Genomic DNA, 22,685 nt, shown 5'->3' with positions numbered 1-22,685 from the left:
AAAAAGTAACACCCAGAGCAGGATTTTGAGCAGGATTGTAAGCCCACAATCAAACGCGGAAACATTAACCGCAGCTACACTATCACAAGAAGATATCGAAAATGCCCCGACGTCCAATACTCCTGAAAAACTCGCATGTGGTTACTACCGCTCCCCTCTCAGAACTAGTAACCCTATACATTTCGTTCCTTTTGGAGCTATAATATTTGGTGATTTTTAGACGGTCGTAGTGGACGTTTCATCCAAATTGAATATTCATGTTCCATCAGCGGAAGCAGGATATCAACAGTTGAAAGATGTTGCATGGCTGCATGTCTCTGGTGTACGTAAGATTAGATTGAACCGACGTCGATATGCCATATTAACCAATCTTTACCAGCCATTTTATTTGTTTCCCAAGATTGTGTAATTTGGATGCTTTTTTTGGCACATTCGTAAACTATATTCCTAGATTCTTTTAGAGTCAAACCATAAAACCGGAGCGTAGAATGGTGAAAATATTCCTCAATTTTTTTCCCTTGTTCTGCGGTAAATATTTGATTCACGCTATAATTTGGTTCTAATCGCTGGTCATACAGTGATATAGCATGCTTTGTTTTGTGATAACATCTAGTGAGCGTAGAGAACTCTTCTTTTCTTATCGTATTTCCGTTACGTATATCAATAATAGCCCTCACTGACTCAATGGGCCACTGTGGACTCTAATTCATTGAGGTACTGCGTTTTTTCCGCCATTTTGATCACTAGATCGATCACATGCATTGTATCAAATGAAAATTACATTAAACTTAAACTTAGACTAAAATCAGCTTTAATAGTACTGATGAACGGAAGTCTCGAATGTCCTCTATTGTTCCATTCTTCCGGGTTTAATTGAATTGTCTTCTTTCTTAATGTTTACTTCATTTATACACTGTAATGATCTCCAGTTTTCTGAGAAAAATTGGAGTTCATTTGAGTGCATTCCTTTCATTTCACATTTCCGCCTTTGAAAATATTTAATTCTATTCAGTACATTCATTCCGATAGGCAGAGTAAATGTAAAAAACCGTTTATCTGTGGTTGACGTTGTTTTTCTTGCATGCCGTTGAAGATTTTGACGTTTTTCTGATGTTGATATGCGATAAACCGGAGCTGACGAACGTTTTTCACTCTTGTCGCATTCTGGAATTTTCAGATTTTTAACGTGTGGGGGGATTTGCCTATAAAAGCAGATTTTCCCTCGCGAGGGATCTCTTTTACTTTGACTCTTCTACTCTTTAGTTACTTTTACGCTCCGTAATCTCTTTTCCCTGCGATTCGACTTCAATTGTGTGCACGACAAGCCGTTCAACAAATTTAGAAATAATTTTGTGTTGCGAGGATTAGTGCTCTTAGGAATTAATTTTTAGTTTTCGTTTGTTTTCCGCGAGTGCCTGAAATAAAGGAGGTAGGTCCCCGTCTTTACCGTTCAGTTTCTTAATTAGACCTACACCGGTTACTTTTTCGACACTGCTGTACTTTATCGCTTTCTGTTATATTTTATCGTACTTTACCCTGTTTCGCGAGTCTGACTCTTCCCTTCGGTATCAGTCATGGTGCGTAAGCCCTTCGGGTACTGAAGGGAAAGTCCCGTCAACCCCCCTGTTCGCATTCCGCGTCATAAGTGTTGAAACCGAAATCTCTTCTTTTCTATCAGTCATGGTGCGTAAGCCCTTGGGGTAGAGGATAAGAGATACCACTCGTCGTCAGTGAAATCCCGTAGTTGCGCTCAAAATAGACCTTTTCTTCGCTAACAGTCATGGAGCGTTAGCCCTTGGGGTAGCGAATAAAAGTCTCGAATAGATCCGCCCTGGTTGTGTTTCTTTTCATTGGAGAAATACAATTAATTACATCCCGATACTGTATAGCAAGTCATTCCACTTCGCGAGGTCATCCTTAGTATCCATTTCGTCAGTTCTGGTTGGCGCATTTTATTGAACAACCTTTGATTTTTCACTGTACCCGGTATAAGCTTTACAAAGTGCACGTGATCGGATAGAATTTCTAGAATGTATGTTTGCTGATAGATTCGCTCATATTTCATACCTACACATATTTCCGTTGTATATATATATATATATAATCAGTTTCCGAAGGTGTGAATAAACTGGTACACAATTTGATTTTGACTACTTCGTTATCGCTACCACCCTAGATAACATCGAACTCTGTCTCCGACTAGCAGCTACTCTGGTAGGTTTGCTATTCTTCCTAGTGAAAAGAATAGCTGGTGCTCGAGATAAGTAAGGTAACCACCTTACATCACAACCACCACACATTTATGTACAAGGACTAACTCTAACTTATTTATTCACTTCCACCACTTCAAAATTTGTAACTGTTCGGAATTCTCTTCTGATCACTGGACTCTACTGGGAAAACTATTTGCCGTGGTAGCATTGGTCGTTACAAGGTCCCCGAATACCCCGGTTGGTGTGACTGAACCTACAAGCGTCTCCCTCTCTGGAGCACCCTTGTTGTTCGAAATAGCAATTTACAGACTTCTTCGTGTTGAATCTGCATACCAGTATCTTCGTTCCTGTTCTATTGAATATAACCTCCAGCATGTTTCGAACGATTTTCCAATTGAGTTGATCTAGACAACAACCCATCTTTTGCACTGCTTGCTTCTTCACTTTTAGCTTTGCAAGTTCACCCCTAAGGTTTAACAAAGGTATCTCATATGCCTCTGTAGCTAGGTTTGTTATCGAAGAATCTCTTAGTTACCAGGTAGAAAAGGTAAAGCCGGCCATCTGCTAGCCTCAAGGCTAATACACGAAGGGCAAGTGGACAAAGAACTAGTAAAATGATAAAACAGAATGTTGAAGATATCCATATTTTTTGACTCACCTATGGCTGGTCTAAAAATGCAAACTGGAAGATCACTTCCATGAGTTTTTATGACATGTTCGGCTATATTTTTTGTCATAACATAAGAATTTTTCCATTCTCCAAGAATTCTGTAAGAAATACATTATTCAGTGAGTCACATCTACATTGAGGCAACATTTTCAATAATATGTAAAATTGTTTGGAATAACTAAAGTTAAAAATTAGGATGCTTGTAGTAAATATAATGATAATATTCACTAGTATATAGTAGTAAATTCATTTAGAATTGTCCATATAGTACCTGGAATAACTTCAGTAAGCTGAAGAACAGACTAAGGTCTGTTCTCACCGAGATACAGATGAGTGTTTTATTACAAAAATTCGAAAACCATTTTAACCTATTTTCCTAACAGCCCTGTGCTAGAAGAGGCACTGTCAATTTCAGTTACTCAGTCACTAAGTAACTGAGTCTCAGTTACTCAATCTTAGTCACTGTTCAATTTCAGCTGAATATACGTTAGATAAGATGAAGATCACATTGATTTTCATGCCAGTCGAAAGCTCACTTCAAACGGAACATTAGCAAATCTACCCTGGTACACAAATTTTATTTGTCGACTCGTAAAAGGAAACACAAAAGGCACTATTACAAAATCCGTAAAGTGAAAAGCTCGATATAATAGGTTAAATAGAAACAGTCTACAAGTAACAAAATAAAGTGGTGAATTTGCGGAGTGAATCGGACGGAATGAAAAAGGGGGATTTGATCTCAAACGCGATACGGGGTTTACGGACTCGTTCGCCAGCCAGAACCACTCTGTAATCTGTGGCCAGAACCTAAGACTCACACTTAACAGACAATAGTGTCGGAACTCAGCAAGGCTAGGGTTTGAGTAAGACGGCACAGAACTACGACGGTTCATCCCCAGGAGCTTTCTGCACAACCCGGGTATCTACACCAGCAGAGTGTCGTACTAACAGTAGGGGTGTACACTGGAAGGTTAGGGAAAATTAAGGAAGGGCAGCCACCCCAAAGTGCGTTCTGTACCCCGCGGGTATCAACACTAGCAGGGTATCGTACTAACAGTAGGGGCACAGGACGGCTGAGATTGGAGGCTGATATTCCAAGATAATAAAACGTAGTGTTGTCTTACCTCTGGATTCTGAACGGTTCGGTTGAATCTTCGGCTCGTGCATTTGCACCGAAAGAAAAAAGAACAAATTCAACCCCGAAGGAGATATGAAAAATCAAAACAAAATTATTCTTCAAAAAAAAAACAAAACGAAAGCACTTTCTCCTTCAATCTTCTAGAAAAGTAAATGAGAAAATTGACGAGAACTGTTGTAAGTTGAATGAATAAATGGAAGAAAGTTCCAGAAGATGAAATGAGAAAATGGACGAGAAATTGAATGAGAAACTGGAAAACATAAATGAGAAATTCGAGAAAGTGGACGAGAGATTCGATATAGTAAGTGAAAAATTTGACGAAGTTAATGAAAAGTTTGATAAGGTTACCGGAAAGTTTGAAGGAATGGCAGGAATAATTGAACATCATTCCAAATTGATAGATTCATTGAGAATAATGTCGAATAGAACAAATATTCTGGCTTCATCAGCTCACAGCACATCGAAAGCGGAAAATGACGACGAAGGTAGTAGAATGAAGATCAAGCCTCCAACTTTTGATGGCAAAATACCCTGGTCGACATATTTAAAACAGTGTAAAGCTGCTGCGTTGGCGAACAATTGGAACGACAACGAAAAAGCCACGGAACTAATAATAGCTCTACGAGGAGAGGCACTCAACATTCGGCAAACCATTCCGGAGAGTCAGCAAGCCTGTTACGAAGTTCTAACATCGAAACTTCAGATGAGATATGGCGATACTCATCTACAACAAGTTTAGCATGCACAAATAAAGAACCGAGTGCAGAAAACCGGGGAAAATCTCCAGTAGTTTGAAGCTGATGTGGCGAGATTAGTCAGGCTGGCTCATCCATTTGCTCCAGATAGCTTCCCCGAACAGCTATCAATCCAGACATTCGTGGATGGGATCAAGGATAGTGAAATACAACAAACCCTGAGACTAGCACGCCCTAAAACCGTAGATGATGCCTTAGTCCAGGCTTTTTAAATTGAGGCAGCGAAGCAAGCGTCGCATAGAGGACACCTTTGTGTATGACAAGTCCAAGAAACAGACCGATCCATTGAGGACATTGTCAGAGAATAAATCCGAAGAATATCACAAGTTATGAAAAAAATGTCGTGTGCTGGAACTGCAATTTGAAGCGAAACTGTCCAGAATTGGAAAAAGAGCCACAGCAGGGAAACTAAAAGGGGTCGGTGATAAGGGGCATAAATCGACACAAGCCAAAAATGCCCTCGAAGTGATAATCCGAGGAATAATGTATAAGGATTTATCGAGCATAGTTATCTCCGGAAAGATAAATGATCGAAATGTGAAAATACTGGTAGACACTGGCTCGACTAAAACCATTGTGCGTCCAGATTTTGCTGAAGGATTCAAGATTTGCGCAGTTAAGATCAAACTTCGAACTGCGTCTGGGCAAGAAATACCGACTTATGGATCGATCGTCTCCACTATTGAATTGGGAAACACAACAGTTAGCCACGAAGTTCTGCTAGCTGAAATCACGGAAGAAGTTATTCTGGGATTGGACCGTGTTAAGAAGATTGGATGCCATTTAGATATGAAGAGTGATGTACTTCGGCTAGGATGTGAAGAGATTCCATTCAATGATGTGTAGGACAAGACATATCGGATTCAACTGACCGAGGACATCACGTTGCCAGGGCGAACTGGTAGATGTGACGATGTAACGAGGAGTGGCTGCGTGAGAGTAATTGAGCCCTCTGACGATACAACCTTAGCTAAAGGACTATTACTTGGGAAGACCTTGGAAAGGGTAAGAGACAGTTCTCCCATCCGATTGCTTAATGTCAACATGTTTCCAGTCACCCTGAAGAAGAATACCTTGATTGGACATGGTGTACCGGTGTACCATATTTCGGGTGGGATAAGTACGGAAGAAGTCTCGAAATCTCAGAGGAATCCTGAAGAACTGGTGTCCTTCCTCACTTCAAAATGTCAAGAGCTCGACCGATATCAACTACTCGAAGTGAGAAAATTGCCGATTTTAAATCGGTCGTCCAAATTCCAATAGTAAACCTTGTGTGGGAGCGGGACCTTGCACTGCACATACGCCGACCACTGATCGGTGACGGTAAAATGCCGGTGAGAAATCGTCCAATACCGGCAATATCGGGATGTAGTGGCATACGTGACTCAGTACCTACACGTTTGTACGAGCAACGATTGTTCACCATTGAACTCAAAAAGGAGTTCTTTCTTGAGTTCAATGTTTTTTACCGACCATTTCAGTCGACTTTAGTTAGCTAATCGTTTGGACGGTAAAAATCCGATTAGTGTGCTAGCAGCTGCTACCGATAAAATATCGGCCGATTTTATTCCGGGCCGTCCAAAATCGGTGTGTGTGCAACTAGGCATAGAGCCCCGCACGGTCGCAGATTCCCTCTGCTATATAAAAAAAATGAGACGTGACAGCAACGTTAAGAAACCAAGAAGATGTGGAAAGAGCCCAACTATAATTATACAGCAAGTACTCAATCTCGTACGTCAATAAGACTTTCATGTTCACTATAAGGATAGGTAGTTATAAATCGCCTTTGTTAGGAAAAATATTAACAACATATTATAATAGATAAAATAAAATTCTTTGTTATAAACAGTATTCGAGAAAAATTATTCCACATACCTTTTTTCCTCCTCGTCAGATATATCTCTTTGCGATTGGGTCATTTTCAGAATTTGGAAGTCTGTAACTGTTGGTTCATAAATTTTTTCTTCAATCACTTCGCGTATTGAATTACTATAAGCAGTGCTAACATAAACAAGTGACATAAGATTTTTGCATGTTTTGGCTAGATTGACGAGATCGATAGTGGCTTCTATGTTGATTTTAACCGACCTGCAGAGTTTTTCATCCAACTTGACAGTAGCCGCCACGTGGAAAATGACATGAACCTGAAAATTGCATTTATATGTTGAATTCCAATTTTAACGATGTTTCCAAAATATCCTTAGACCAATAAACCTGTTATTTTTGCACCTGTTGTAATATCAAAAAATCTACTCAAATAGTTGCGATGCGAATGGAAGTTTGGTTTTCTGATAGTTTTCAAGTGGGATTTGAATTTTTTCTCACTATGAAAGACCAATTAGTGTTTACTGTATTTATTCCAATGCCTATGTATCGGTTCACAGTTTTGAACTTTCCTCAAGACACACCACATTAGGCAATAGGTAGGTAAAACATTCATGTACCTACATGTCCAATTTTTATTTCATAGATTGTACCTCACCGAATATGTGGACCCTCACAGACCCATCACAAAAAAAAGCAAAGCTTAAGGATCGTATAAAATCTGAACAATAAATGACAAAATCGATAAAAACAATGACATTGCTAAATTAAAGTACAGGCCAAAACTAGTGAATCAAACGTCACACCACGATATAGTAAACCAAATACAATCGAATGACACCAATATTAGTTCAGCGAAAATGTACCGTTTCCAAAATAATCAGAATTTTATGAAAATACCTAAAGTTGCCTATTTTCGAACTATTTTTTTTTAATCACAGGGCCAGTTTGTGACAAAGGATAGCGATTTTAAATCATATTAATCCTAGATCCTAGGCCTAATTGATTTATTCCTAGTAGTTAATCGAAAACCCAAGTAAATGTAAATTTTTTTTTCTACATAATTTTTATTACTCAGAATAAACGCTGTCCTTAATCACAAATTGGCCCTGTGATTAGAAAAATAGACCGAAAATCGGCAATTTCAGGTTGGGTTTTTTTGGAAACGATACATTTTCAACTAATGTTGGTGATGGTATTTGATCTACTCTACCGTGGTGTGACGTTTGATTCGCTAGTTTTGGGACACCCTGTATAATGAGATATAAAAAAAGTTGTTCTGGAGAATGATTCAACAAAAACAAGAAAAATTATTCCAATTTATTAATTGGCATAAATTTTGAAACTATTGCTATGATATTGAACTAGAATTTGGTATTTTCAATCGGTGTTCTTTATCAATCATTGTTGAAAAGAAAAAAAAAATTCCAAAACATCTCACATCAGTTCGGTGAGCTGGGTTTATAACTGTTCTCTAAGAAACATTAAACCAACATTTCCATGCATGCCATAAAAATATTAATCAACTGTTACTAATCTGTTAGCAAAGGTTATAAAGGTTTATTTATAAAAATTGTACTATGTTATGTTGTGAGGATAAGAAGAATACTATTTACATATATGCATATTTTTCTGAAAAATGTATTCATTTATGTAGAACAATTACATGCAGCATGTAAAGGAATAACGTACCTATATCTAATCTGCAGCAAGCAAATTTATTCAAATAAAATGTTCATATGCTGAATATACAGGATGTTCCAGCTTAGACGAGTCATCTCGTATATTTCTTATACCATAGAGTGATTAGAAACATTTCCCGAAACACGTCGAATAATTTTGTTTGGGGGACATCTTTTGACGCATATTTGAGGCTTGAACGAGCAACACCCTAAGAGGGGGCGCTTCAACCCCTCAAAATTGAATAGGGAAGAGTGGTTAAGTGATATACTTCATTTGAAAGGTCTTATTGGAAGCCTATTTACAAAGCGGTGTATGAAGAACGTAATTTTATTGAACCATTTTCGCCAAAAATCAATTTTTCAGCTCAAATGAGCCCCACCTTGAATATTTTGGTTATTTTACGATTAATGGAGGAATTTTGGGAGACCACCTCAATGGACCTCTGTTTATTCCTGGTGATTCAAGTGGCGAAATTTATCTTGGAAAATGGAAAATGCGATTGATCCGTTTATAAAAGAAGAATTAGAAAACGATTCTCTACGTTGTGAAAAGGCTTCCAAGACCTTTCGAATGAAGTATCACTCAACCCCTCCCCCCTATTCAATTTTGAGGGGTTGAAATGCTCCTTCTTTGGGGGTTGCTCGTTCAAGCCTCAAATATACTTCAAAAGATGTACAAACAAAATTATTCGGCGTGTTTCGGGAAATTTTTGTTGTTGTTGGTTGCATTTAGTACAGGGTGTCCGAGTTAAAGTGTCCCTATACCTTATTGTGGAAACTAAAGGAGCGACCTTAATACAGGGTTTTTTCCTGCTTGTATCAATTTTCTTATTTTAATTGGAACACCCTGTATATTATTTCATTTTTGAATTCCTTGTTGAATTTTAAGGTAACTTTGGTTTGACAACCATGGTCCTATATGGCACCGATTCTGAGATATTCGACTTTTCCCTAGAATTTTGACAGCTCTAGGTGCTCACTAAAATAGCTGATACTAGTTTTCTAATGAATTTATCAAAACCAAATTTTGGTCAACTCTTGTCAACATATTGGATCATATGTTACATCTCTACTTTTAGCAATCTGATATACAGGGTCTTCAAAAATTAAAGTTAAAAATTCAAATAGATGAAGTTCAATCAAAACTTAATTTTTTTTAATGGCAATCTAAATTTTTCTCTTGTTCATCTTGTAGAGCAGATTGAAATGAGCAAAATATATAGGTATTTAAACTTTTTCTATTAATTGAATAGTTTCAGAAATATGGACGAAAAAGTGCATTTTCTCGTAAGAATCAACGATAAATTTATTAACTAGTTTTGCTACTATATAGTTGGCTTTGATTTTTTTGATAAATTCAATTATCAAGATTGACTTATTCACATTACATTACAGAGAAAGTTTAAATACATTTCTTGCTCATTTGAACCTGCTCTACATGTTGAACAAGAAAAAAATATAGGTTGCCATTTGAAAAAATTAAGTTTTGATTGAACTTCTATTTGAATTTTCAACTTTAATTTTTGAAGATCCTGTATATCAGATTGTTAAAAAAAGAGATGTAGGGTATAATCCAATATGTTGACAAGAGCTGGGCAAAATTTGGTTTTGATACATACATTAGAAAACTAGTATCAGCTATTTTAGTGAGCATCTATCAGCTGTGAAAATTTTAGGAATATTTCAGAATCGGTGCTATATAGGACCATGGTTGTCATACCAAAGATACCTTGAAATTTGACAAGGAATTGAAAAATGCAATAATATACAGGGTGTTCCAATTTGAATAAGAAAGTTGATACCAACAAGGATAAAACGGAGCACCCTGTATTGAGGAGGGTTATAAAAAATAAAAATTCAATCGATTACAGACAAGTTTTGTAATGAACTTTTTCTTTTAGCTCCTTTAGTTTCCACAATAAGGTATAGGGACACTTCAACTCGGACACCCTGTACATGTTACTGCCGAAATACATTTTTATGTTGTAGGCGTGAATTGGGAAATTCCACTGATATCCGTTTATTGAACTAGCTAACTGCGGTCTCGCTGATACAGAAATGTGTCATAGTTTATATAGACCGATAATTGAAAATAGTAAACGATTGTTGACAATGTGATTCATGTCGTCGACCTTGCTTAGTTGCGTATTCTTTCCTTCGTTTATTTGGTGCCAGGCTAGACGACAGTGTTTTGAAAACTACTTTTTTTGACTTAACAAAGATTATATATAACTGTATAATATAATAAATTAGTACAAACATTGACCATCAAATCCAATTAATATGGTATGAATCATTTATAAATTTGCATATCTTATTTCGATCTAGAATTTATAAAATTTCGCTTAAATCATCACAGAGCTTTTAATCAAATATCTATTAATATTTCGATTCAATTTACCTCATTCTTTATCGTTTCTTGGTCAGCCTCGTTCAGTCCAAGATTGGGAAGTGAAATATCTCCCCTTAGCGGTATAATTTTCCTCTGGAAGTCTGGCTGTACTTTTTTAACTTCGGAAAAAACCTAAGAAAAACATGTCATGTAAATAGCTTGGAAGTTGTTCATTTATTGATTAGGATTATTGATTGAGTTACAAAAATCAATCTTGATTTTCAAGATTTGCAAAGTCATTCTTTCTCAACCTCACCCAAAATTATAGGGAGGATTATTTTCATATTTTCATCACTTCGAATAAACTAATGTTGAATACAATATTATCATTCATTTTCCAATGGAAAAATTCAATATGGCTTCCATTAGTAAAAAAAGTTGAAAGACGTACCTCTCTTGAAATCTAGGAGGCCGATTCGAAGAGCAATATTGTCTAATTTCATTAAAAGACGATAACATTGAAGGATTTCAAAATTTCATGGAAATATTCCGTAAAAAAAAAAGATTTAAGCAATTTTAGGATATCATAGATTTCCGATTTTTCATTATAAATCTAGAACAAAGAAAGACATAAGAATTCGAAGGACGTCATGTTGTAGGTCTTGCAAAGGCAGAACATTTTTGTCATTGACGGAATCTGTGAGGTATAGGTTGGAAGATATTATTGATGAACATAGAATTTGTCACCACCCTATAAAGGTAAGAAAATATAGTGTTTTATAATGGTAAAACTAGTGCTGCACTGATTCTTCTATGGTGTTTTGAGTGCAATCATTCATGTTCCTTTTTAAAACTGGTTTCGCAGGCAAAATGATATCGAACCCAGAGGTTTCGTTTCAATGTACGATCGAGTAGTAATAATTAGGTAAGGCTTCCTTTTCGTTCTGTTGAAGCTGCAATACCTATACCGAGACCTATACAGGGTGATTCATAACTATTGGGACATAGGCTAAGGGCAGATTGTTTGGACCAAAATATGGCGATAGGACCAAATATACCTTTATAAGGAGAGAGAATAATATTTTCTTCGAAGTTCGAAAGTCCTTTATTAAAATAATTAGAAAAGGCATAGAAGCCATTAGAGGCCACGTAGAACATTTAATTCGAGTTTATTCTTTTTATGTTAGATTGTTTTTAATTATGCTTTATCGTCGAAATAAATGAATAAATCGTTACTTCAAATCCCCTTCCGATGCTCTGAGCTGTTCAATTGTGTTTTTCTTAAAAACGAATAAAAAATAATCAGTGAAATTATTAGCAAAAAGCAATTGGGGTTTTGAAAAGGCCTTCTGAATAATTACATTACCTACATTTTTAATTTCCCATCCGAAACCGATGTCACTTCACACATGTCAGTTTAATAGTTCTATGTTTTCCTAGCAGAAACAGACTCTTTTCGGAAATAAATTGGTTCGAACCGTTTCATATAAATACTCCATTCACTTTTATTTTAGTACTCGGTTGCCCATGAAATAATTTTCTCAAGTTTTTGTAACTAGAACGGGGTAAGGTTGGCACCCATGAAATATTGTTAATGTCATAACGCCGTTTCCACAACTAATATCAATTAATATTACAAAAATGCCGAAAGTGATTGGAAAAGAGAGACGACAGGAAGTGCTATTTAGAATTTAGTTCCGCTCATTCAAATAGTACCTATACTTCATTCAAATTTATTTTAGCAGTCGGTTGGCCATGAAATAATTTTCTCAAGTTTTTGTAACTAGAACGAAGTTAGGTTGGTACTCATGAAATGTCGTTAATGTCATAACGCCGTTGCCACAACTAATATCAATTTTTATTACGAAAATTCGAAAATGCCGAAAGTGATTGAAAAAAGAGGCAGGGTTTCAGGAAGTGCTATTTAGAATTCAGGTCCGCTCATCTAAACAGTTATACCCTGATATTCTAAAATCCACAATACGTCAGACGGTAGCGAACATATTCAAGGTAAGAGAATTTATATAATGTTTCATCTGAATCTAAAAGACTTATATTTCAGCTGAATATTTCCACAATAAGAAAGATTGTGAATGAAGAGGGTAACAAAGAATTTCCTTTTATTGGGAGACCCAAAAAAGTGGTGGCATTTGAGAATTTTATGTTTGAGTGAATTAATGCGAAAAGTTTACTACAGGATTTTCGATAAATGTCATCGGAGAATGAGTTCCCTAAAATGGATTTTTCTGTTTTTCATTTGACTTGTCCTATACAATGTAAATGTCTTAAGGTACTAATAAATACCTAATTATTATAATTACATCAATGTATTAAGATGAATAGCCACAAATACGCGCAAGTTGCCCTGTTACTGTTTATTCATGTGAAATTTGTGTTCAACGGTGAAGTTGCATCTTAACTTGAAACTTCCTTCAATTCCTTTTACTTATATTGATGCAAGATGATTTTTGTTGAAAAATTTAACATTCTTGTAATTATCTGTTAATTCCTTCGGGAGATACCCATTGCCAACCACTGCATCATATGCATTTCATCCACAGATTACAGAGTAGATTTCATCTTTGGGTTAATATTTTTGAAATCTACAAATGATGTAAGATAAAGAAGATAGCGAACATTAACTCTCCTCAAGCTAGTGCATATTATGATATTATACTGATCTCTTGTATTTTCCATGCAAATAACTGGATTTGGTATGCCTTCAATCAGTTTGTATAAACTTCAATTATGTTCGTCAGATATTTTCCGAAGAGATTCGACGTTGTGATAAAATACGTAATAACAGAAACTTTTACGTAGAACGGGCAACATAGCGTTGATTTAAAACCCAAAAATGTTTTGACAAGCTTCATAACCCCACATTTTCGTACTATACAGAGTGAAATGTGTCAAATTTCCATGGCCAACCGACTGCTAAAATAAAGTTGAATGAAGTATAGGTAACCCTGATATTCTAAAATTTACAATATATTAGACGGTTGCGAACATATTCTCAAGTTCAAGTTCTCAAATAAAGTGAATTTATAAAATCATCTGAATCTAAACAACTTATATTTTAGCTGAATGTTTCCACAATCAGAAAAATTGTGAGTGAAGGGGATGACAAAGAATTTTCTTCCATTGGGAGACCCAAAAATGTATTGGCATTTAAGAATTTTATTTTACGGTGAACGAATGCGAAAAGTTACTACAGGATTTTCGATGAATGTCGTCGTAGAATAAGTTCCAGAAAATTAATTTTTCTATTTCTCATTTGACTTGTCCTATACATTGTCAATGTCTTAACGGATCAATAAATATTTTATTATCAGTATTATATCAAAGTATTAAAACTGAACAGCCATAAATACGAGCCAGTTGTCCTTGAAACTTGCCTTTAATTATTTTCAATCAAATTGATGTAAGATGAGTTTCTGTTGAAGAATTCAATATTCTTGTAATTATCCGTTAATTTTTTCGAGAGATACCCATTTCCTACCACTACATCAGATGCATTTCATCTTCGGGTTGATTTCTTTGAATTCAATAACTGAAGATAACCAACATTAAACCTCCTCGAGCTAGTGTCAATAATTCAATTTTCTTCCATCGCAAAAATATATATTTATATATACAGGGTGTACCAAGTTCGAGGGCCTATTAGACGTTTCTGGAGAACTGGACCTACTTGAAATCTGAAAATTGGGATTATAATATTGTTCGACATTATCTACTGAGCTAAAATATTCTTGAAGCGTGAGCACTTTCAGTTATACAAGGATTGGAAATAAATTTTTCAAATAGAGACATAGAGACATGGACTGAGCAATGTCAGCATGAAATTGTCTTTTTTATAAAAAGAGAGAAATGATCGTCGGCCATTTACCTGTCTCTTTTTTGTTCACACAGAGGTGAGTGTGGACCAATAAAAATTCTAGAAAAAGACAACTGCATGCCCGACGTGTGTTTCTCTCTGTCACTGTCTCTTTTTGACCGTATTTCATGCATAGATAGAAAGGGAAGGCACAGTCCATGTCTCTATGTCTATGCCTACGCCAAACTTGCAGCTCTTCATTGAGGTATATTTTAAAGAAAGTGGGTGCCATGCGACATCCCTGTCGGAGACCTTTGTTAACGGGGAATTCTTCAGATAGATATTTTCCCTGTTTTGCTTGACCCGTGTTATCGCTATAAATATCCTTTACAGCTTTAATTAGGTATGGACTTACACCTTGTCTCTCCATAGCTATCCACAGTTTCGACAATAGTATGCTATCATACGCTTTGTATAGATCTATAAATACAAGGTAAGTCTCGAAGTCCAAATTGAATGCAAGTCGTTTATCTGTTAGTTGTCTGATACTGAAGATGTTGTCGATACATGAGCGACCTGCCCTAAAACCACTTTGTTCCTCGACATCTACAAAGTCTTTCTCAAGACGGAATTTTAGTACCTACTTTGCCATATAATCGACCGATACTGCTCAAGACAGTTATACCTCTATATTTAGAACATTGCTATCTATCAGCTTTCTTGCAGATGCTGCTGATATACCCCTTCTTGAAGTCGCTAGGTAGTTTTCTCTGTCTTGGCATCGGTTATAGAGTTCTACTAAGAGTTCCAGCAATAAGTTGGGGCCATTCAAAAATATATATATTCAAAAACTGATCTCTTGTATTTTCCACGCGAATAACTAGATTTGCCTTCAATGAGTTTGTATAAACGTCAATTATGTAGGTAAGTCACATATTTTCGACTTCATATTGATAATTCCAGGCCAACACACATTTTGGTGCCTGCGATTTTTTAACTGTTCCTGAGTAATTTTTGGGATGGAGAATGTAAAAAAGTTCTCAGATTTTGTCTATCAGATCTAGTTTTACAGATTTTTTAAAAAAATTGTGTATATAATTTACTTTATAACTGTTATAATATATAATATTACTATTGACAGTTAAAAAAAACAAAGACACATGAATTTAAGTATTTATTACAAAAAAATTACATAATTACATTAGTCACTAATAACATAAAAATTTTCTTTTATACGATTTTCTAGAATGGAGTTTACTAGGGCAGTCTCGCTGAAGGCTCCAGCAGTAGTCCGCCATCATGTGGCTATCCCATCGTCCTTGATAACGATCTTCCATAGTTTTAATATCCTGATGGAATCTTTCCCCCTGTTCTTCACTACAATCACCTAAGTTTTCTGGAAAACGATCTAGGTGGCTGTGGAGGTAGTGAACTTTTATACTCATGTTACAGCCGAGAATATTAAAATTTGAAAGCATAGTTTCCACTAATTCTACGCAATTCTCTGCTTTATGATTGCCAAGAAAATTTTGTACTACTTGAACAAATGGACTCCAAGCGTTAGATTCAGTCTCGTTCATTGATGTGGTGAATTGTGGATCTTTAACAAGTTGCCTTATCTGAGGACCATCAAATATAACAGCTTTTAGTTTTTCCGTGCTAATGCCAGGAAATTTACGTGACAAATACCCATAACAATTTCCATCTCGATTTAAAGCCTTCACAAATTGCTTCATTAGGCCTAGCTTGATATGCAAGGGCGGAGATAAGATTTTTTTCTCTTGAAACCAAAGGTTCGTTGATCACGTTTTGTATTCCTTGAATCATGACATCTCTTGAAGGCCAATTTTTGTTAACCCAGTGCTCATTTTTAGCTTTGCTGTCCCAAAGGCACAAAAAACAAGGATATTTTGTATAACCACTCTGCTGTCCAAGGAGGAAGTTAATCATTTTTAAATCAACACAAATTGACCAATGATGTTCTTCATATTTAATTTTTCTCAAAACTAATGCTATTGTTTCATATTCTTCCTTCATGGTAGTAGAATGACCAATAGTAATTGAGCCATATTTGTTACCGTTATGTAAAAGAACACATTTTAAACTACGTTTTGAACTGTCAATAAAGAGGCGCCAATCAATTTAACCTGTAACGTGTATCTCAGAAACTAGAGCTGATAGAAAAAATCTGGTGGCATTTTTGGAATCAGCACATTAAAAACATCTAAAATCAGATGTTAGATTTCCGGCACCAAATTTTTTTTTTCATTTTGTTGGCCTGATAATTGATTCGACATTGTGATAAAATACGTAATTACTGAGACTTTATGTAGAACGGACAACATAGCGATTATTTAAAACCCAAAAATGTTTTTACAAGCGTCATAATCCCACATTTTCATACTATACACTATACACCGTCAATGTGTCAAATTTCCATTGCCAACCGAGTACTAAATTAAAAGTGAATGGAGTATATATTTTCATTTTGAAGCTGTTGAATTGATTTGTATGATATGTCGTAAGATATTATGTATGACATAGGCGGATACCACGGAATACAAAGTAGCTAATTCCAACAAATTTTACTGATTTGCGAGCCATTCATAAATGATTCATGGATCAATTCCAGTCGCATCGAAATTTTACTTCGTAACGAAAAGCATGACTAAATAATGACAATAATTTGAATACTTAATTAACAGTTTTCAAAAGGATGCGAATTATACAGAAAACTCACCATGCCGTTTAACAGCTCTTCTGTTCTGCGAATGAAGTCCTTATTTTTCTTCTCGCGAATAAGGATGTAAATTTTGTCGATGTCCTTGCAAGATCTCGTTAATTTTTCAATTATTAGTTTTCCTAAGAATCCAGTTCCTCCTGTTATGAAGACAGATTTTCCCTTGAAAAATTCAGCTATCTGCAAATGGAAAAAGTTATCTTAGTAGGTATTATAAAACATATGCCTTTGCCGCGTGTCTTTTTGCTATGAACTATTAGTCTAAGATCCCACTGCAGAATTACTACGTTCATTACGTACACGGATGATTTTGATATCAAATTGAAGCTAATTTTTTTTCGAATAGGATGATGTATGGCTGCCTGTGAAAAAATAGCCGCAAGTTAGGTCTGCCATCTGTTAAAATAGCGAGATATCCGAAATAAAGTAAGAGAGAGTTACACTAATTTCGCACCATCGGGTTCTTACCCGATGTTCCGAATTATATCTACCGATATTATGGGATCTTTCACACATGTTCCGGTTTAGTTTTGCACTGGAAAACAACCAGATTGCATTTTCGGCGGCGCTTATCGCCACGAGATTCGAGAGCTTGATGTGCCCACCGTACGGATAAAACCCGATGAATAATTTTTCATTCGGTTATTTTCCGGTAAAAACCCGACGGTAAAAACCCGTGGTGTGAAAGGAATCTTAGGGTTCTCAACAGTGCATCTGAATTATTCGTATATTATAACCACTTGTTGGAGCTCGTTGTACACAACGCTGTTGATATTATTTATGTAATCACCCTTCGTCGGGCGCTATACAAATATTGAGAGTTCGGGCGCAATGGATATAATAGATTCTAATAAGAATAAGGTCCAAATAAATTAATATCGAAACATAAGAAGAATTTTTTAAAGGGATGATAAGTCTCACCAAAGTTCATTCCAAAGACACTGGACGATTTATAATGTTCAACAAGATGTATGCGGCTGAAGAGAATGATGAAAAATTCATTAAAAAAATCAAAGGGTTTGTTTCAACTCACATTTTATGGTTTTGGAAGTCATTAAAACAAAAGGTGCTACGGACGATTTTCGTCAATTCGATATTGCTCAATGCTACTAAGTACCACTGTTTGAAGTTTAGTGCGGAGAATAAATGGTTGGCTTCTTCTGGATGGTGCCCTGAAACCAACATGATTTCTGGGAAGTTCAACTCCGATACAAGAAGAAAATGTATTATGTAATTGAGCTAACACATTTTCAGATGATGAAAAAAACTCTGATTGCGACGACGATAGTGACAACTGCGATTGTGAAAGCAGCGAGGAATCGGACTTGGACTAGAAAATGTAATACACTGATATAAAATATAACTTGATTCAAGAGACTGATTTTGAAGAAACACGAAAAAAATTCTTCAGATTTAATTACATTTGTAGTTGATGAATAAATTATTTTTTATTATAAAATAAATCTCTTAATACTTTAAGTTTTTTTCATAATATTCATTACGTAATTATAATTTTGTAAATGTTAAGTCGGCTGGCATCCACCATCCTCATCTAACAAGTGGCGTTGCGCGCCATCTCTTTCACTTTATTTCAGATATCTCGCTATTTTAACAGATGGTAGACCTAACTTGCGGCCATTTTTTCACAGGCAGCCATACATCATCCTATTCGAAAAAAAATTAGCTTTAATTTGATATTTGATATCAAAAACATCCGTGTTCGTCATGAACGTAGTAATTCTGCAGCGGGATCTCGTACTATATGAACACAATAACAAACAGATTTTATGATTTTTTACCAAAATATACTGGGTGTATTTAAAGGTCAGGCTATTTTTCAGCTCAGGCTAAAAAACAGACATTCTGAATTTGAAGTCGGAATTTTATTTACTTCGAAACCGATACAGGCTATATGCACAGGGTGTTCTACGACGACATAGATTATTTCTCCATATATACAGAGGGATTGATGGAAGGTTTTGCTTCCGTAATACTATGTGTTTATGTTTTAGTGAATACTGAAATTCATTGATATTGTGTGTTCGTACATTTATGATGAATGTGATTGTTATTTATACAGGAGGTTCTTTGATATTATTTAACTCTCCTTGCATGAAATCATGTCATGTATGTATGTATTATGAAAATAATATACAGGCTGTCCCATGTCGGCTTCGGCTTTCTCAATATACAGAATCTCTTATAAAAACTAGTTTTCCATATGTACGTACATAGGTACAGGTACATAATAGAAATCGATAAGGAATATTATGTACACATGGTTCTTGGATTCTGTTTTCCAACGAGCTTTATGTGATTCTCACTCTGTAGTTTCGACTTCCTCATGAGAAAAACCAAGATATCCAAGAACCTTCCGTATACATAAAATCCTTATATTGGTGTAGCCGTTTTTTTGGGGGAGGGGGGCCTGGAGGCTCAATGTTATTTTATGGTTACTATTTCAGTACTGGGGTAGGGGGAGGTTGTGCCCAACCTGACCTCTACCTGTCTAAGACCATAATTTCATAATTATTCAACAACATGTACTTAATTACAATTTTCTTCAATAAAATACATCAAGTGCAATATTTATTAAAGAACAACGTGTTTATTTTGTAAAATCTGAATCCTCTCATGAATATATCAGTATATTTGGAAAACCAATTCGTCATAGAGCGGCCTATATGACGAGGTTTTCTCACCGTTGTAATGACCCCTTCATGTAAGAAACATCAAAGCACACTGGGTGTACCTCGGAGTGTCCTCATTTCTTGTCCATTGAGATAGCCTCACGAGTACGTATGACAAGAAAATTTTTTCATAAAATATCCGGAATATACCTAAAAAAACATTCATGTCATGTCTGTAAAAGGTTGTCATATAATTGTTATGACCTCTCATAAAAGAAAACTCAAATGACAATGTACCTACACCCTGTGTACATAATCATTCATTCATCATAAATGTGGAAACCTCTAGTATTATATGAATTTGAATATTTGTAGAAAAGCAAACTGTAATTCAGGAACAAATCTACGTCGTTGTAGAACACCCTGTAGAAGTTCGGAACTAAATAAAATTTCGAGTTTGAACTCGGAATTTAAGGAAAAATGTTTTTAAAATATTACGCCTTCTACGCCTTCGTAAAATGGTACATTTTATCCAATATGTGAAAAATTGCTTTCTTTCGATCGTTGATTGAGTACTATAACTGTGCAAATTTGGGACACTCGATCGTTGTAAATGCTCTTCAATTTGTTTCATATTGAGATTTTCGATAGGACGAGTTGTTTAGGTCTGTTAACTAAAAATCTGGTAAAAGTCGGAAAATGTCGAAGATTTTAGGCCACCAACAGTTATGCCTAACGCCAGGGGGAAAACAAACTCAGAATACCCATTTTCAAGATAATCCTAAAGTTTCAAAATGGGTTCCAGCTTTTTCTAGGTTTCAGCTCTATTTTACTCCAGTGAAATAAAGTTAGGCATAAATTAGTCCTTCAAGGCCCGTTTGCACCAATCCCCCTTAAAATGAGCATTTAACAAAGGGTAGTTAAAAGTTAATGGACGCTTAATATTATTGCCAGTTGCACGACTGCGGCTTAACAGAATCTTAAGTAAGGGACCCTTTAGTTTTGATATCTAGTGATATTTCAGTTTTTTATTTTGGTGCAACTTCATTCTAGTCCAATGAAGCCTTTTCATTGGTTGGCCAGTTGCCGATGATCGTTGTCATTTCATTAACTTTATTGTCTTGTCAGTCACTGTCAAGTAAACTATTATCCCTAATAGCACAAAGTAGTCCTATGGACATCCATAGGACGTCCTCTTCGGACATTACGGACATCCATGGGACGTCCATTTCTGGTACAATGGACGTTCTATGGACATCCGAGGGACGTACAAATGTCACAACTTTGAACAGAATTCGGACGTCCATCGCGGACGTACATTGGATATCCCGTTGGGACCATCATTAGCAATCTCAACGGTACAAAAATTTACGACGACGTTGGCTATCCTATCTATTAGATATTTCAATGTCCTAGAAACCAATGTCTTACACTAAGATGCAGATATTATTTTTTCTGTGTTGTTCTCATTTTCATCCATACTTACTAGAAAGTTTTACACTTGGCCCGGATTCGAACTCGCGAGTACGTGGGGACACCGCATTACTGAGTCTTCGGTGCAACCGTCCTAGCTACAGAGACCATACGATGTACCTACTTGTAGGAACATATTCATTATATTGTTAACTGATTTATGGAATAGTAGTCGATTAATACAGAAATACTATATAATAAAAACTGAAGTCTTGAAACTCAAATATAGATTATTTTATAATAGTAATTACTCAAGTATTTAGTCTTCGTTCATCATAACGTTATACATACTATAATATTCATAAGAGATTCATATACTACAAAGCGGAAAAATGGAGTTTAGTGAAAAATAATATTAAATTTTGGTGTTCATTGATATACATGTATGTATTATTTGGTCCATATTACGGACTCCTAGTGAATATCCGGTATGGACATTCAAAAGATGTCCCTACCGGATATCCAATAGGTGTCCGTCATGGACGTTATACGGACCATGTAATATATACATGTTACTTAGTCCATATTACGTCCATTACGGACTCCTAGTCACAAATTACAGAGTAATCTGTGCAGCTCCTAGTGAATATCCGGTATGGACATTCAAAAGATGTCCCTACCGGATATCCAATAGGTGTCCGTCATGGACGTTATACGGACCATGTAATATATACATGTTACTTAGTCCATATTACGTCCATTACGGACTCCTAGTGAATATCCGGTATGGACATTCAAAAGATGTCCCTACCGGATATCCAATAGGTGTCCGTCATGGACGTTATACGGACCATGTAATATATATGTACAAGTTATATGGTCCGTACTATGTTCATCTCGGACAACTAATGGATATCCAGTAAGGACATATATTTGACATTGCATGTATTAAGTCGATCAGGGACCATTTTGGGACTACATGATTCGGACATGTGTCATATGGTCCGTATTATGTCCATCACGGGCATCCAATGGATATCCGATACGGACATTGTACATAAATTGGACTAACAATGGATATCCATCTTGGACGTCCTAAAACTGTCCGGAAACGGACGTCCAAAGGACATACAAATCAAGTACATGGACGTTCCGACGTTAAATGGACATGAATTGGACGTCCCAAGGACGTTGTGTGCTATTAGGGATATTATTATCAAAGAATGACAACTTTTTGTTGCTGAATAAGCATTATTATTGATAATGAAATGGATTGTCAAATAAAAGGTACTCGACGTTATTAGAAAAACCACAGCAGTTCTGCAGCCAGTTTATGAGTTCAACAAATTATTTTAGGTTAGAATCCCGCCCTTAAATACCTAAGTGGACATTACAGGAGCGCTTAAATTTAAGGCTAGCTTTAGCCATTTAACTGTCACTTAACAGTTGGTGCAACGTAATATAAGTTAAGGGT

General features: G+C 35.9%; 1 protein-coding gene across 5 annotated transcripts in view; it reads right to left on the bottom strand.

Moving 5' to 3' along the window:
• The window catches only part of LOC123320681 (fatty acyl-CoA reductase wat-like), a 58,826-nt gene that overhangs the window by 12,383 nt on the left and 23,758 nt on the right, over nucleotides 1-22,685 (bottom strand). For all 5 annotated transcript variants that reach the window (XM_044908065.1, XM_044908063.1, XM_044908064.1 and 2 more), the window contains exons 3-6: nucleotides 17,169-17,348; nucleotides 10,684-10,806; nucleotides 6,652-6,920; nucleotides 2,872-2,981 (exon numbers count right to left, since the gene is read on the bottom strand). In XM_044908065.1, the coding sequence (XP_044764000.1) occupies nucleotides 2,872-2,981; nucleotides 6,652-6,920; nucleotides 10,684-10,806; nucleotides 17,169-17,348 (682 nt within the window). The remainder of the gene's footprint in view (nucleotides 1-2,871; nucleotides 2,982-6,651; nucleotides 6,921-10,683; nucleotides 10,807-17,168; nucleotides 17,349-22,685) is intronic.

This window comes from Coccinella septempunctata, chromosome 9, assembly GCF_907165205.1.
Source record: "Coccinella septempunctata chromosome 9, icCocSept1.1, whole genome shotgun sequence".
In the NCBI taxonomy this organism is placed as follows: Eukaryota; Metazoa; Arthropoda; class Insecta; order Coleoptera; family Coccinellidae; genus Coccinella; species Coccinella septempunctata.
The sequence above is the reverse complement of the archived record's forward strand: the minus strand, read 5'-3'. Positions and strand labels throughout refer to the sequence as shown.